The sequence below is a fragment of the Prionailurus bengalensis genome, chromosome D4 (genome assembly GCF_016509475.1).
Source record: "Prionailurus bengalensis isolate Pbe53 chromosome D4, Fcat_Pben_1.1_paternal_pri, whole genome shotgun sequence".
NCBI classification, from domain to species: domain Eukaryota; kingdom Metazoa; phylum Chordata; class Mammalia; order Carnivora; family Felidae; genus Prionailurus; species Prionailurus bengalensis.
Genome location: NC_057359.1, coordinates 70,431,618 through 70,448,445, shown reverse-complemented (window position 1 = coordinate 70,448,445; position 16,828 = coordinate 70,431,618). Strand labels below are relative to the sequence as shown.

The 16,828-nt window shown below is 43.0% G+C and overlaps 1 protein-coding gene across 1 annotated transcript in view; it reads left to right on the top strand.

Annotated features, from left to right (window-relative positions):
• Positions 1–12,210: 12,210 nt before the first annotated feature.
• PTPN3 (protein tyrosine phosphatase non-receptor type 3) overlaps positions 12,211–16,828 on the top strand; it is a 152,960-nt gene continuing 148,342 nt past the window's right edge. The window contains exon 1 of the mRNA XM_043566470.1: positions 12,211–12,428. Coding sequence (XP_043422405.1) covers positions 12,380–12,428 — 49 coding nt within the window. The 5' untranslated portion in view covers positions 12,211–12,379. The remainder of the gene's footprint in view (positions 12,429–16,828) is intronic.

Sequence of the window (16,828 nt, the reverse complement as noted above, 5' to 3'; positions counted from 1 at the left end):
AGGCCCCGCTTATGTAGAGAAAGTTCCCACAGACAGTTCCCACTCAGGTTCTACTGAGGTCCATTATGTTAATAAGGGACAGAAAAGTGCCTCGTCCTGGTTGGTGGATATTGGCAAGCAGCTCAGGCAGCTCATTGTTCAGGAGGCTGTTTTTCAGGTTTGTGGAGCCTCTGTTCATTTTTGCACATCCACCAGGTATGGCTGCAGCTATTGGAGTTTTTTATGTTTTTTTTTTAAGGTTTATTTATTTTTGAGAGAGAGAGAGAGAATGAGCAGGAGAGGGGCAGAGAGGGGCACAGAGGATCCAAAGCAGGCTCTGCACTGTCAGCAGTGAGGCCGATGTGGGGCTTAAACTCACAAACCCTGAGATCATGACCTGAGCTGAGGTTGGAGGCTCAACGGACTGAGCCACCCAGGCGCCCCTGCAGCTATTGGTTTTAAGTCTGGCTTGTCCATTGGGCCACATCCTGGTTCTGCTCTGTAAGAGAAGCAATTCAGCAAGAACAGCCAACAGGAAGTACCCCAGGTGCATAACATTTTTCACTTGGGGCTTGTTCCCCAGTCCCTGACTGTCCCACCTTCATGGTTTATTTCTGGACCCTGTCTTAGAAGACTCAAGTCGGAAGGTCCGAAAACCAGACACAACCCTCTTCTGTGCCACGTAGTTAGCATGGGGTGGGGGCGGTGAGTCCATACCTACCTTCCTCCTAGAAACATACACCATGGTATGCACCGTATATTATGCATAGAATAAAATTGTTCCGGAGGCAGTAAGATGTCATAGTGGAAAGTATGCGATGCAGAATCAAGCATTCTGGATTCAAATCCTGGCTCTCCCACTTCCTAGCTGCATGGCCTTGGGCAAGGTATTTAACCTCTGTAAACTTATTGATAAGATGGGAGACAATAATTCTACCTACTCCCATAGAGTTAGTAAGCTAAAACATTTTTTCAATGTTTTATTTATTTTTGAGAGAGAGACAGAGCTCAAGCGGGGGAGGGGCAGAGAGGAGGGAGACCCAGAATCCGAAACAGGCTCCAGGCTCTGAGCTGTCAGCATGGAGCCCAACATGGGGCTCAAACTCATGGACTGTGAGATCATGTCCTGAGCCGATGTCAGACGCTCAACCGACTCAGCTGCCCAAGTGCCTGGTCCATAATAAGAGTGAAAAAAAAAAAAAAGCTTTTGCAAGAAAATGCAATAGGAAAAAAATCTCTTCAACAAGTGGTGTTGGGAAAACTAGACAGCTGCATGCAAAAAAAATGAAACTGGACCACTTTCTTATAGGCTACACAAAAATAAACTCAAGATCGATGAAAGACCTAAATGTGAGACGTGAAACCATAAAAGTCTTCGAAGAGAGCACAGGCAGCAATTTCTATGACATTGGCCATAGCCATATTTTTCTAGATATGTCTCCTGAGGCAAGGGAAACAAAAGCAAAACATAAACAATTAGTACTACATCAAAATGAAAAGCCCTGTACAGCAAAGGAAAAAAACCAACAAAACTAAAAGACAACCAACTGGGAGAATATATTTGCAAAAGATACATCCAATAAGGAATTAATATCCAAAATATATAAAGAATTTATACAACTCAACACACACACACACACACACACACACACACACACACACAAATAATCCAATTAAAAGTGGACAGAAGATGTAAACAGACATTTCTCCAAAGAAGACATACAGATGGCCAACAGACTCATGAAAAGACACTCAACATCACTCATCATCAGAGAAATGCAAATCAAAATCACCCTGAGATACCACCGCACACCTATCAGAATGACTAAAAGACACAAGAAACAAGCATTGGCAAAGATGTGGAGAAAAATGAACCCTTGTGCACTGTTGGTGGGAATACAAACTGGTGCAGCCACTGTGGAAAACAGTATGGAAGTTCCTAAAAAAATTTAAAATAGAACTACCATATAATCCAGTAATTCTACTTCTGGGTATTTACCTGAAGAAAACAAAAACACTAATTAGAAAGGATATACGCACCCCTCTGTTTATTGCAGCATTATTTACAATAGCCAAATTATGGAAGCAGCCCCATGTCCATCGATAGATGAATGGATAACGAAGATGTGGTATATATATATATATAATGGAATATTATTCAGCCATAAAAAAGAATGAAATTTTGCCATATGCAACAACATGGAAGGATCCAGAGAGTACAAAGCTAAGCAAAACAAGTCAATCAGAGAAAGACAAATATCATATGATTTCACTCATATGTGAAATTTAAGAAACAAAACAAATTAACAAAGAAAAAAAAAAAGAGACAAACCAGAAGACAGATTCTTAACTATAGAGAACGAACTGATGGTCACCAGAGGGGAGGGGAGTGGGGGGATGGGTGAGATAGGTGAAGGGGATTAAGAGCACAGTTATCAGGATGCGCCCTGAGTAATACAGAGAATTGTTGAAGCACGATTATTGTACACCTGAAACGAAGATAACACTGTCTGTTAATTATTTAAATTAAAAAAGTAAAAAATAAAAGTAAATTTAAAAAAAAAAACCCACACAGGAGGCACCTGGGTAGCTCAGTCAGTTAAGCTTCCTACTCTTGATTACAGCTCAGGTCACGATCTCGGGGTTCGTGAGATCAAGCTCCGCATCAGGCGGGCTCGCTGACAGCCCAGAGCCTGCTTGGGATTCTCTCTCTCTCTCTCTCTCTCTCTCTCTCTCTCTCTCTCTCTCAAAATAAATAAATAAACGTAAAAAAAATAAAACCCACACAGAACCAAACCAAATATCCTTTAAAAAATAGCTTTTATTTTTGCTATGACTGTTACTATTTATTACTATTGCTCTGGCTACTTGCAGAAGGGTCAGCAGCCCTCTCACAGGGTTGACTCATACGGAATTTGTAGAATTCTGAGGGCCTGCCCGGTGAAAACTTGACAGATTGTTGCTTCTCTTCTCTTAGCACTTAGCTGTCTCTTGTTGGCAGGGAAGAAGGGGGACCAAGGCAAAGCCAGAAGTGAGGCACTGCTATTTTGAACCATGCAGTCTACACAGCTTTCTCTGAGGAGGTGATATTTGATGTGAAAGAAGTAGACAGACAAAGCTTATTAAGGAAATGAGCTTGTATGGAACAATATGTACCCAACTTGAAGATACTTCTGGATTCACTCTTAACCAAATCAATGAAACACGAAAAAATATTTTACCTCTGGAATATGCGTCATAGGATGAATAACAAAGTAATTTGTGTTAATGTTCTCCTTTAAACTTTTATTTTATTTTTAATTTTTTTTAATGTTTATTTTTGAGAGAGACAGAGACAGAATGCAAGTGGATTAGGGGCAGAGAAGGAGGGAGACACAGAAGCAGAAGCAGGCTCCAGGCTCTGAGCTGTCAGCACAGAGCCCGATGCGGGGCTCGAACTCACGAGCTGTGAGATCATGACCTGAGCCAAAGTCGGATGCTCAACTGACTGAGCCACCCAGGCGCCCCTAACCTTATATTTTAAAATATCAGATGAGGGGCGCCTGGGTGGCTCAGTGGGTTGAGCGGTCGACTTCGGCTCAGGTCATGATCTCATGGTCCGTGAGTTCAAGCCCCGTGTCAGGCTCTGTGCTGACAGCTGAGAGCCTGGAGCTTGCTTCGGATTCAGTGTCTCCCTCTCTCTGACCCTCCCCCGTTCATGCTCTGTCTCTCCCTGTCTCAAAGATAAATAAACATTAAAAAAAAATTTTAATAAAAAATAAAATAAAATATCAGATGAAAATCATTTTTGTATGTTACTGAAATATATAATCTTATCACAACACATTGATTTATAATTAAGCTTTGTATTTTTTAGTATGTCAGGTTTTTTAAACAGAAAATCTCTGAAATTTTGGGTATAACCCTATCACAGAAAAATGATTCCTTGTTTACTATTATGGTCACTCATCATTTTAAAACAAATAAGGTTATGAAAAATTACTTTTCAGATTTTCAAAAAGAATAACATGAGTTGGAGAATCCCCAAGAATTCCAAGAAACTGCCATTTTGTTGTTGCTGTTCTTTAATCCCTAAGATAAATATCTACTGGGAATTTGGATGCATTGCTTTCTAGTGGGAGGAGACACACAATAACATGGAAAAAATGAATACCTCAGAAAATGTTGGGTCGTGTTAAGAGCTATGAAGAAAAATAAAGCAGGGTAAGTGGCTACAGAGAAATGAGGGTTGCTGTTCTAAATAGGGCAGATGGCAATGATGAGGAAAAGAAACAGAAAAAGACAGTGTGAGAAATCTGAGGAAGTCTTTGAGCAATCACAAAGGAAGCAATGATGGACCAGGGAGGTATTTGGGGGTATTCCTGCAGGGAGGGGAGGAAGGTGCCTTGCAGGTGCCAGGCACTGCATGCCAAGAGGAAGGGCAACTCAACCCACCTGAGCGCCTGAGTGAGTTTAGAAAGGTCAAGGAGCTGGGTGTGGCTGAAGTGCGGGAGAGGGGCAGGTTGAAATAGCCAGGGAGGTGGACCGGGACAGATACAGAATGCTTTGCATACCATGCTTGGGAGTTCAGCTTACAGGAAACCACGAGATCGTATCCTGGATCTGATGTGGTCAATTTTGTGGAAGATGCCTCAGGCAGCAGCACGACTGATGGACTGAAGGCTTCCTTCCCCAAATCCCTGCCAGGATTTGCACAGGCCACAGCAGGACACATCCTAATGTTCCCGCCTTTGCCTTCCCACTTTCCACTTTTACTCTGCACCAGGCTTGTGCTAAGGGCTGTGTCTATAAACACAGGAGGACCCGGGCCTCATTTTTAACCAGAAGGAATATAGAGGTCTTCAGGGAAAGGCAGACAGATAATCAAAACAAAACCACAAATGGTTAGAGGTGCTGGGACAAAAATGCGTGACCACTCAATGGCTCTCCGAAGCAGGTAATAGGGAGAGTGAGGATGGGGTGTGTTAAACATGGGTCCAGAGTAGAAGTGACACCTGAGCTAGATAGGAAGGAAGTACTGGCCAGGCAAAGCGTAGATGCAGTGGAAGTGGAAGATTAAGTCAAAAAGCACCAAGGCTGGAACACCACCGGCCTTTAGAACAAGGTACCTGGTGGAGATTGCTACAACGTGGGGTAAGACTGAGGTCAGAGATCCAACAGAACCCCGTGCAACTAGATGAGGGACCAGCGTCCACTAGATAATTATAATCAGGGAAGAAATCTGATCTAAATCTAAGTTTTTTAAAAATTATGTTAATAGTAGTATAGAGGATAGATTTGGAGAGGGCATATTTTTAAGCTTACAATCAGATATATCTAATGTTTTGATACCATGGTGAACTCCAAAGAGTTCAAAGCTTTGGAATCCAATGATCTCAACCAAAGATCATGCTCTGTTACTTCCTGGTTGTGAGCCCTCAAGCAGCTCACTTAAATACATTGAGCCTCAGTCTCCCCATCTGTAAAATGGGGATAATAACCCACTGTGCAAGGTTGTTAGGAGGATTGAATGAATCCAATCGGGTGAATGCACCTTGTAAACTTCACATACCCACACGAATGCACAGATTTGTTGTTCTGCTCTGAAGGACATTTTCTGTCAAGGTGTTATTAGAATCGAATAACATTAATAATAATGTTCAGGGGCACCTGGGTGGCGCAGTCGGTTAAGCGTCCGACTTCAGCCAGGTCACGATCTCGCGGTCCGTGAGTTCGAGCCCCACGTCAGTCTCTGGGCTGATGGCTCAGAGCCCGGAGCCTGTTTCCGATTCTGTGTCTCCCTCTCTCTCTGCCCCTCCCCCGTTCATGCTCTGTCTCTCTCTGTCCCAAATAAATAAATAAACGTTGAAAAAAAATTAAAAAAAAATAATAATGTTCAATGTCTATGAAGTTAAACAGGGAATATGGAAATGGCTGAGGTGTTTTTTTTGTTTTGGGGTTTTTTTTATTTGTTTTGTTTTTTTGTTTGTTTTGTTAAGGTGATAAGATGGACTGGATAGAGAGGGCTGGGCCTTGGAGTTCAAACAGACCCAGATGATGGGGCATTATTGGCTCATTGGCAAGGGTAGACATAGGAGTCCAGACCAGAAGATCAGTAAGAGAGGGAAGGCAGAGGCAGAAATAAGCATCACAAGCCAAGGTCCAAACTAAGTACAAGGTCCAGGTGCCCATCTAGGCAGCAGAAAGCAGCAATCGGCATAGACCCACAGGGCAGAGATCTGAGCCACCAGGGTAGGTGGTATGGGAAGAGTGAGATGACTCTTGAAGAGCCCCCTCTACAAAAATGTGGGTTTGTTCATTCAGCAAACATATATTCAGTGTCAATGACATTTTAGGGTCGAGAAATACAAAGTCACATGAGTGAAGGAGCTTATAATCCAATGAGGAAGACTGACACATGAGATCCTGCTAACACAACTTGACAAAAGAAACAACAGAAGGAAACACAGAGTATTCTCGGAACAACAAGAGAAGTGGATAGCTAATCCAGGCTAAGTTAATGTCAGACAATTCTGGAGGATGTGATGACTGAGTGGAGTTCTAAAGGATGAATTCGAGTCAGCCAGGTGAACCAGATACATTTCAAGGGTGAGGGCATTCCAGGCAGCAGGAACAGTGTGAGCAACAGCAGGGAAACAAGAAGCAGGAAACACAGGCAGGTCTAAGGAGGAGTGGCTGCAGGTGATGGATGATGAGAAGGGCGGGGGATGAGACTGGAACAGTGGACCAGAAAGCTTCCTGGTCCAGCCTAAGAAAACTGGGACTTCATCCTGAAGGCCATAGGGAGCCACAGAAACATTAAGCAGGTGAGCGTTAGGACGGGAAGACCATTACTAAGATCCATGTTGCTATGACCGAGGGGACAAAGCAAGGGATTTGGGGATAGAGGAGATGGTGGGCCAGGAAGACACAGAGGAACAAGGCAGGAAGTTGCATTATGCAGAGTTCTCCAGAGAAACAGAACATATAGGGGCGCCTGTGTGACTCAGTTAATTAAGCGTCCAACTTTGGCTCAGGTCATGATCTCACAGTCTGTGAGTTCGAGCCAAATGTCAGGCTCTGTGCTGACAGCTCAGAGCCTGGAGCCTGCTTTGGATTTTGTGTCTCCCTCTCTCTCTCTGCCCTTCCCCCACTCGTGCTCTGTCTCTCTTAAAAATAAACAAACATTAAAAATAATTTTTAAAAAAACAACATATAAATACCTAAAAGCACATATACATACGTATATGAACTTATTATAAGTGATTTATTATAGAGGTTGAAAAATCCCAAGATCTGCAGTTGACAAGCTAGAGACCAAGGAGAGAGCCAATGGCACAGTTCTAGCCCAAGTCTGAAGGCCTGAGAAACTGGAGAACCAACGGTATAAATTCCAATTTGAGTTACAGCCCAAAGGCAAGAGAAAACTGATGTCCCAGCTTGAAGACAGTCAGGCAGACAGAGCAAAATCTCCCTTCCTCCTCCTTTTTGTTCTATTTCAGACCTTCAGTAGATTAGGTGAGACCCACCATTTTGGGGAAGGCAATTTGTTTCACACAGTCTACTGATTCAAATGTTAATCTCATCCCAAAACATCCTCACAGACACACGAAGGATAATGTTTAACCAAATATCTTGGCACCCCATGGCCCAAGCAAATAAATTATGTGACACATAAAATTAACCATCACAGAAGCCCTACCAGAATCAAGGTCACACAATGGAGCATCTCCAGCCGCCTGATGGAATTGAGTGCTGAGACCCCGAATTGGTACTTAGAGCGAGGCAAAGTGGGAAGAGGACCATGAAACATGGAGAGAGTGGGAAAAAGAGGTCAGAAGTGAGTAATGGAGCTATTAGAAATTATGATTAAGGTATATATTAGTATTTATAGACAGAGAAAGATGTCAACTCAATATTGTCAAGATAAAAGGATTAAAAGGCAGTATTTCACAATGTGTGTGAAACGATCTCATTTAAAAATATGTTGAGTGGCACCTAGAAGGCTCAGTCAGTTAAGCGCCCAACTCTTGATTTCAGCTCAGGTCATGATCTCACAGTTTGTGAGTTTGAGCCCCCATCGGGCTCTGTGCTGTTGGTGCAGAGCTTGCTTGGGATTTTCGCTCTTTCCCACTATCTCTGCTCTCTCTCTCATAAACAAACAAATAAGTAAAATAAAAATATGTTGTGTGTACGTGTGTTAGTGGAGGTACACACACCTAGAGGGAAGTCTAGAAGGATAAGCACATATGTTAATTGCAGAGTTTCTCTGGGTGTTGGAATTCCAAGTGACTTTTACTTTCTTCCTTATGTCCTTCTGAATTATCTTTATTTTCACAGCTGGCATGCGTCATATGTATAAATCAGAAAAATCAATAAAACTATCCATTCTGGGGGAAAAAAATCACATTACAAAACACAAATGAGAATCTTGCCAATTCATCTTTTGCTTCCACTCTTGGGTAGTTAGTTCCTCACTGATCAAGCTCCTTGACACAACCCACAGGACCTTTCGCGATGTGGCTGGTACATGGGAACAGTGGCTCCTGACCGCTGTTCTAACAGAATAGCTTCCCACCTTGCACTGCCCTCTGGCAACCCTGAGCCAGCACATCTGGACACACCCTGCCGGTTGTCTATGCGAGTCTTTGGCTCCCACTCTCCCTACTAATTCTTTTCCCCTCTTTGTAATGAATGATTATCCTCTACAAGACTCAGTCCAGGGACCTCTCTTCCCAAAAGTCATTTCTTGATCTCCCCGATCTGGGTTTAGTGCCCCTACGTCAGCCTTCCATTTATGCTTGATGCATATCTCTGTCACAGCACCTTTATACTGAATTACGGGAGGTGTGTGTACATTCTTTCTCCACCATTGGATGTGTCTCTGTCCTCTGTTTCTCTCCAGGGTTCTCGTCCACAGCCAGGCTCAAAAACTTTTGATTGACTAAATGGACTTTTGGAAGGATCTGTAAGAAGTGAAATCCAGGTTTTATTTTATCATGGTGGGTAATGGCAGGTCAGTGAAGATTTACAAAGGGAAGCTGTTAATACTCTAAGTCACAATAGTAGCCCCTCTCCTCTCTTTCTTCTCCTGTTTTGCCTCCTGCTCTCCTTTTGTTTCCCCCTCCCATCCCCACACCCACCTTCTTCCTTTTCTTTCTAGAGAAGTGTTTCACAAATTTTGGTGAAAGGAAGAATTGCCCGGGGAGCCAGCTAAATGCAGTTTCCCAGGCCCTGCCCACAGTTCAAATTTCTTAGATCAGGGATGGGGCCCAAGCATCTGCATCTTCACAAGTGTACTAGATGATTCTGTTCCAACTTTGAAAAATACCATCTTAGAAAATGTAGGATTCTTCATTTCCTTTGCCTACTAATGTTAACTAAGCGAGATGTGAGTGTGTTATCTACAACATTCTCCGTTTCCCGGTCACATTTCCTGATCCCGCAAACTCAAATCCATCTCACTGATTCAATGCATGTTCCAGGATAGAAAGCAGCTTTCGATGTGGCTTAGAGTGTGCACTATGGCTGAGCAGCTGACAACATCTCCCCAAGCCTTCACGCACCTGACTCAGAAGTGTGATGACTTTGCCTTGTTACCTATATAACAACAGTAATTATGACCATCATCATACCCACTATAGCTGCCATTTATTAAGACCCTACTATGTACCAGACACTGTGCAAAGTGCTTTACTAGCATTATCTCACTTAAGCCTCATAGCAGCTCCATGAGGCATATACTATTATTATCCCCACTATACCAATGAAGAAGTTGGAATTAGGGAGGTTCTGACCAAGGCCACACACACATAAGTGGTGGAGTCACCTGAACTCACCTGATCTAACTGCAAATCCCATGGTCTTCCCACTATGGCTCCTGCTAGATAGATATAGATGATTAATAGATAGATCCTATCTATCTAGATGATTAATAGATAGATAAGTGGGTGGACAGATGAATAGATTGATGGATGATAGATGGATAGATAGATAATAGGATAAATAGGAAGGAAGGGGGAGAGAAAATGATAAAGGAGAAGACGGAAGAAGGAGGGAAATTGCTTTATGTAATGAACTCACTCTCTTTCAGGGCTTCTTTGAGAAGCAGAGGTAAAAATTCAGATTATTTCAGGATGCCAGATGGGTGTTTCTTAGCATGCAACGGTGCCTAGAAGAGGCTACAGAGTCACCCTGGTTTTATAGGGGCCACATGGAGATAACCCTACTAGCTTTCGCTGAGGTGGAGAAGGCCAATGAGATCACAGATACAAAATTATAATTGTTTTATCATTATGTTTCCTTTGGTTTTCCACTTGGATCTTAGTGCAGATCAGTTGCCCAAAGTTGTGAGCACCAAACAGCTTGGATAGCAAGGAAATTGTAGAATTGTAGAGTGTTTGCTTAGGTCTTTGAGAAACATACAGGTGGCACCTTACACGTGCTTCCAGTCAGCCAGCACAGTGCACTGCCTTCCTTCCCCACACGCTAAGACCAGGGATGAGGGGTATGCTTGTGCTTAGGGATATCATATACAGCCCAGGTTGGTTCGGTGCATCCTAGAAGCAAAGGGACCTGTGCCTCACACTAGGTGGTACCTGAGGAGATGGGGAGACAGTCTCCTCTCCCCACCCCCATGCACAGTAGGATAGGAGTGAGCAGCTTCAGAATAAAAATGACATATGACAAGGCTAGGCCAACCGGGCTTCAGATAGCCCTATGGCATCCCCCCAGAGCCTCCGAGTAGCTCAGGAGAGCCACAAAACACCTCCCGCACTTACAAGGAGGACACAGAAGCTAGCTGGAAGAGAGACAGCCAACGGTTCTACAGATGCCTCAAGATCGAGTTTAAACAAACAGACATAAACACCACATGACAACGAATGCCAGCACTTTCCAAATGTCTGAAAACCAGATGGGCTACACGTTTCAATAGCAGTCAGGATGGAAAGACCCATGAAAGCCATACGTGTCCTCTCTCTTTCTCTGTCTCTCTCTCTGTCTCTCTCTCTGTCTCTCTCTCTGTCTCTCTCTCTCTCTCTCTCTCTCTCACACACACACACACACACACACACACACAACTTTCAGTGGCTTGAACTTATATACAATCATGGAAAAAAAGGGACAGGAGTTCCTGAGCCAGCTGAGAAAGCCTAGAATTGAATCGTTTCTACCACCGGAAGGAATGAGGACCCAGGAGAAAATTTAATTGCAGTCATAAAAGAAGAAAGCTACCTTTGTTCAGCAGACTTGAATTTTGAGCCCCCAAATTCATACTCACTGCGAATGTTTGTTGACTGAATGAATAAACAAATTGTATTGGGGAAAGAAATTCTGCTGCAGCCAGTTCCTGGTAGAACAGTGCTAGCTGTCCTCCAGGGACAAGAGTAATTACTAAAAAGAGTATCTGCTTTCTAGTTCTTGCCCGGTGCTTATTATCTGTGGCTCCCTGAGTAGGTCGCAAGTTCCTTTAGGACTCATTTCCGTAAAATGGGCATAATGATGCCTGCCCTGCCTTCCTTATAATGTGACCATGAGAACAAAATGAGATAATGTATAGGAGGTTGCTTTACACAGATTATAATAAGGGCCTGTGGATCGCCTCTGTCTTGTGATTCCAGAAGCAAGAAGAAAGTAAATGAACGCAAGGATCAGAGTTCTGGGGTAACCATCTTCTGAACCAAAATGCTTTTCTAGAACTGATAAGGAACAGTGACTATGTCTTCCCTGTGGCCGCAGCAGAGCTAACTGGATGCTATAAAGGATTCTGCTCTCTATATAAGAGAGTACAGGGGCGCCTGGGTGGCGCAGTGGGTTAAGCGTCCGACTTCAGCCAGGTCACGATCTCGCGGTCCGTGAGTTCGAGCCCCGCGTCGGGCTCTGGGCTGATGGCTCGGAGCCTGGAGCCTGTTTCCGATTCTGTGTCTCCCTCTCTCTCTGCCCCTCCCCCGTTCATGCTCTGTCTCTCTCTGTCCCAAAAATGAATAAACGTTGAAAAAAAAAATTAAAAAAAAAAAAAAAAAAAAAAGAGAGTACAGTTCACCAGAAAGAAATTCTCAGGGCACAAAACAGATTTATTTTCATTGTGAAATAGTCTGCCTGCCGTGCAACAACAAATTAAGCTTGGGGTGACTATTCCCGTAAAACACGTCCTGTGCGTAGCACTGCTATTATGGGGTGGACCGACATGGTAAAGAATCAATTAAAACTCTGACACATCCAAAGGAGCTCGAAGACCTGTTTCACAGGTTTTCCCCAGAGGAAAATAATCATGCTGCATTATACTTTGGAAGCCGATCGAGGCGAGATTTCGGAGACAAGTTCTGGGGTTTACAAGACAGACTTCAGCTTTTCCAAAATCACTTTTGAAGTGCTCTTTAAAGGATTATAGCATTCAATTCTCCATCAGTCGGGCGGCATCATGGTGGAGCAAGCGGGATTATTGTCAGGCGGACAGACTCCAGAAAACCGTAAGTTCCCTTAAAATTAACAAAGCACTTAAAGGGATGGTGGAAATATTGCAGTGTGTATATTCATGCCCATTTTGAAATGAAAGCAAAGGTTAAGCAGGAAAAATCGGAGGGATAATAAAGCTGAATATCCTTGTTATTTTTATAATAGCACTTTGCCACCAAAGGGGTGCTCATTGTTTAGAAACACAGTTTGAAAAGTTCTAGAATTTCAAGAAGAGCCTCCCTTCCCCACCAAATATATATATATATATATATATATATATATATATATATATATGCATATATATACACACACATATATATATGTGTATATATATACATATATGTGTGTATATATATGTATATATATATATATACATATACACACACAAACATACAAACACACACACATATATGAACGAGAGGGTTAATAGTAGAATGAATAATGTTTGTGGTCACACTGCTTAAACTATGTTTCTATGACAGCAAGTAGGAATGTTCACTTAACGTTCACCTTAAGAACAACATGTTTTCCGGCAAATTCAGACATCTGTGTAAACCATCTTCAGCCTCAGTGCCTGAATAACTTCTGTGCCTCAACCTGAACAAAGAGAAGAGATTTTGAGGTTCAGGCAGTATATTTGCAGAAGGGTGGCCTACAAATGAGCTTCACAGAAAGAAAGAACTCGGTAAGACCAAAGCAAGGCAAGCGTCAGCAGTGACCATTGCTGAGGGACAGGTTACGGCCTGTCAACGCAACAGGCGTGTCAGGAAATGGCTGGGGGACTCGGCTAACCCCCATTTTGCAGGCTAAGTCAAAAGCAAAGAACTAGAGAGAAAAGACAACATGAGGGTACAGTGTAAATGTTACACTTTCAAAACATTTCCCCCGGAAAGATAGAGAGACAGAAAGGAAAGGAAACCCAGAGAGTAAGGACAAGACTAAGCCTGCCCATTGACATGTTCGGCACGGGTTCAGAACAGGACGTTTTCAGAGGAAATGCTCTCATGGTGCAGGAATCCGTTTGGTTAGGAAAGCAAAAACATTTGACAATTCTGTCATGAAGTCAACCCACAATATCTTTTCTTTTTAAGGATGAGGAGGTGAGAAGGAGATTGGGCACTCCCTTTTTAACCAAGTATACTACTCACTATAATTTTTCATAAAGAAAGAACTTTTGTTCTTTTCTTGCTTCTGTGGTTACCTCAACCTTTAAGCTCTCCTTTATGGCTTGAAAAAAATATTTTTTACAAAATAATATGTACTTCGTGCACTCATGCTTTCTTAATCTTTGCAGAACAGAGGTCTCTCACAGCCACTGAGGGAGGCTCAGAATGTGCTGGAATCTTGGAATCTTGGGGTTCTGCCAAGATCCTCGGGGCTGCAGGGATAAAGGGTGCCCTGCATTCTGGCCTCCGCCTCAGCTCTCTGTCTTCAAACACATACCCCAAGCTGCATACCCCGGCCCCACGGGGCTTTCCCCTGTGAGTTCATAGGAAAAACAAAGTTTCCGCTGCTTTAAAGGAAACCAAAAAATTGAATATCACTAAAATATGCAATCTTTTCATTTGATAGGGGAATTTAACTTCCCAGAGAAGCGTAATGAGTTAGATAAAGCAGCCACAGAAGCCAGGCATACAGATTACTAGTTCTATGACGCTGGTGTTTCTCTCCCTTTGTCCAAATGAGCTGGTAAGCTCCTCTGTGCCTCACCCACCTTCCACCTCCACTTAGCTCATTACTTGTATTCAAAGCTTCCCCACCTACACCACCTTTTCCTCAAGGATAAAACTGTGTCTCATCCCTCTGTAGTCAACCCAATTCCACAAACATTTTATTAAGCATCTTCTCTGAGAAGCCCTATACCAGCCCACCTGCAAGTCACAGAAGAATAAGACATCATCCCTACCCTCAGATACGTATACACTCTGTTACAATTAAAGGCGTCTTCTAATGATACTATGACAGAAATTCTCTTGAATATATTGTAGCATTGAAATACTAGAGAGAAGAGGAAAACAGTCTGGCAGTTTCTCAAAACATTAAATGCAGAATTATTATTATACGGCCCAGCAATTCCACTTTCAGGGATACGCCCAGAAGAATTGAAAACGGGCCCTCAGACAAATACACGTATATGGGTGCACTATTTACAAGAGCCAAAAGATGGAAACAGTCCAAATGTCCATCAACAGATGAATGAATAAACAGAATGTGGTATATTCATTCAATGGAATATTACTCAGCCACTAAAAAGGCGTGGATTTCTAATGCTGCCACCACACAGATGAACCTCTTACAGGGGCACCTAGGTGGCTCAGTCAGTTAAGCTCTTGATTTCAGCTCAGGTCATGATGTCACTGTTCAAGGGATCAAACAGAGCCTGCTTGGGATTCTCTCTCTCCCTCTTGCTCTCTGCCCCTCCCCCTCACACACGTATGTTCTCTCTCTCTCTCTCTCTCTCTCTCTCTCTCAAAATAAATAAACACTTAAAAAATACTGTATTACAGAAAAGAAGCTAGACACAAAGGTCATATATTGTATGATTCCATTTATACGAAATATTCAAAGTAGACCCATCCATGGAGGCAGAAAGCAGAACGATGGTGACTAGGGACTTGGGGGATGGGGGGGAGGACAATGGGGAGCAACCTGCTTAAGGTGATGAAAATGTTCCAAAACTAGACAGTAGGGATGGTTTCACAACATTGTAAATGTACTAGTGCTAATGAATTGTTCAGTTTAAAATTGTTCAATTTAAGTTTATATTATGTGAATAAGGGGAGGGCTCTGAAGAAGCCGGGAGGGAGGCAGGAAGCAAGCTGATAGGACCCATTGAGGATAGTCTCTGGCAAGCCTGGGATGCCTTTGGAATTCACCCTGGGAGAAGTGGAATAGCCAGTGAAATGGACATTTTGGGGGCACCCGGGTTGCTCTGTCAATTAAGTGTCGGCTAAGGTCATGATCTCACGGTTGGTAGCTGTGAGCCCCACACCAGGCTGTGCGCTGATAGCATGAAGCCTGCTTGGGATTCTCTCCCTCCCTCTCTTTCTGCCCCTCCCAAGCTCTCTTGCTCTCTCTTTCTCCCCCTCTCTCTCTCAAAAAAAAAATAATAATAATTTTAAAAATTCAAAACAAATAAGCTGGACATTTTGAGTGGGTGGCTAATACCAGAAGGGAGGGTCTGGACCCCAGGAAACAGCATGTGGAGGCCACTGGCCCAGTGAGAGATCATAATGAATGTACCAGGATGTAAACTCCCTGCCTGATCATGTTCCAGCTAAGTGATTGCAATGATCTTCCACTAAATTTGAACTCAGAAATAGTAACCGGGAAGAAAAGTTGTGGGTCTTTTTTTAAACACCTTAAGCTCCTATTTTTGCATATCCTACCGCCTTTGGCATCCAACAGATTTTAGCGTAAAATTAACCTGCTTCCTCTTTCTCTAAAGATTACTCATAAAGACTTGTCTTTGAGCAAATACCTCATCAAAGAATGGTTGGTTTTGATGAGAGCAAATTGTAGTCTGAAAATAGGTTTAGAAAAGGAGGTAGAATCCAAAATTAATACATTTTTTGGCCCAGTCTCAATTTCAGCCACTTGACTGCGTTAAGAAATATTACATGCTATAATTTAAGTGGTCAGTGGGATTGCTTTGTACAGAGAATAAAACTTTGAATGAAAACAGAATTAAAATCTTATCTACACCATGCTCATCTAAGTACTAAGTTCAATGTCACCTGTGAGAACCCTACAGAACCTATCTAACCAAACTTTAGAGGGAATTCAAAAGATCTCAATCTTGTAGTCGGTGTATCTGCCAGTCAGCTTCCCCTTGTCTGTTTAGAGTGACCAACTGTTCTCAGGAAGCCCCAAGATCGAGAGTTTCCCAGACCCCAGACTTGCAGTGCTGAAATCAGAACATTTGGGACTGGCTTTCACGTCCACCAAAACCTCTTCCAAAATTCTATCTTTGGTGCTGGATCATTTTCACTTGGAAAAAAAAAACAGCAGCAGGAAAGAAGACAGAGGAAGAGGTGGGCATCATGCAGCATCCAGAATGTGGAAAGTAATGTACTCAAAGAGGAAAAATGCACGAAGTCAGCAGGGTGCAAGGTGCAATGCATTCAACGTGATCCCTCAGACTCAGACTTCACACCTGCTTGCCATGACCATGAGTGACTTTCAGGCAGGTTGCAAGGGAATGTTTTTCACCTTCTAAATCACTCACTGAGCAAATGCCTACTGAGGTCCTTAAAATGACCAGGCTTGGGATCAGGTGTTGGGATCTGGAGAGGAAGATGTGTTAGGTTGGCCTCCGGAGATGCTCACAGGCTAGAGGCCAAGTAGAGGGGGGTGAACCGGGTGACAACCAAGTAATCAGTCATCAGAGTTCCCAGCTTCTAAGAGAGAGACA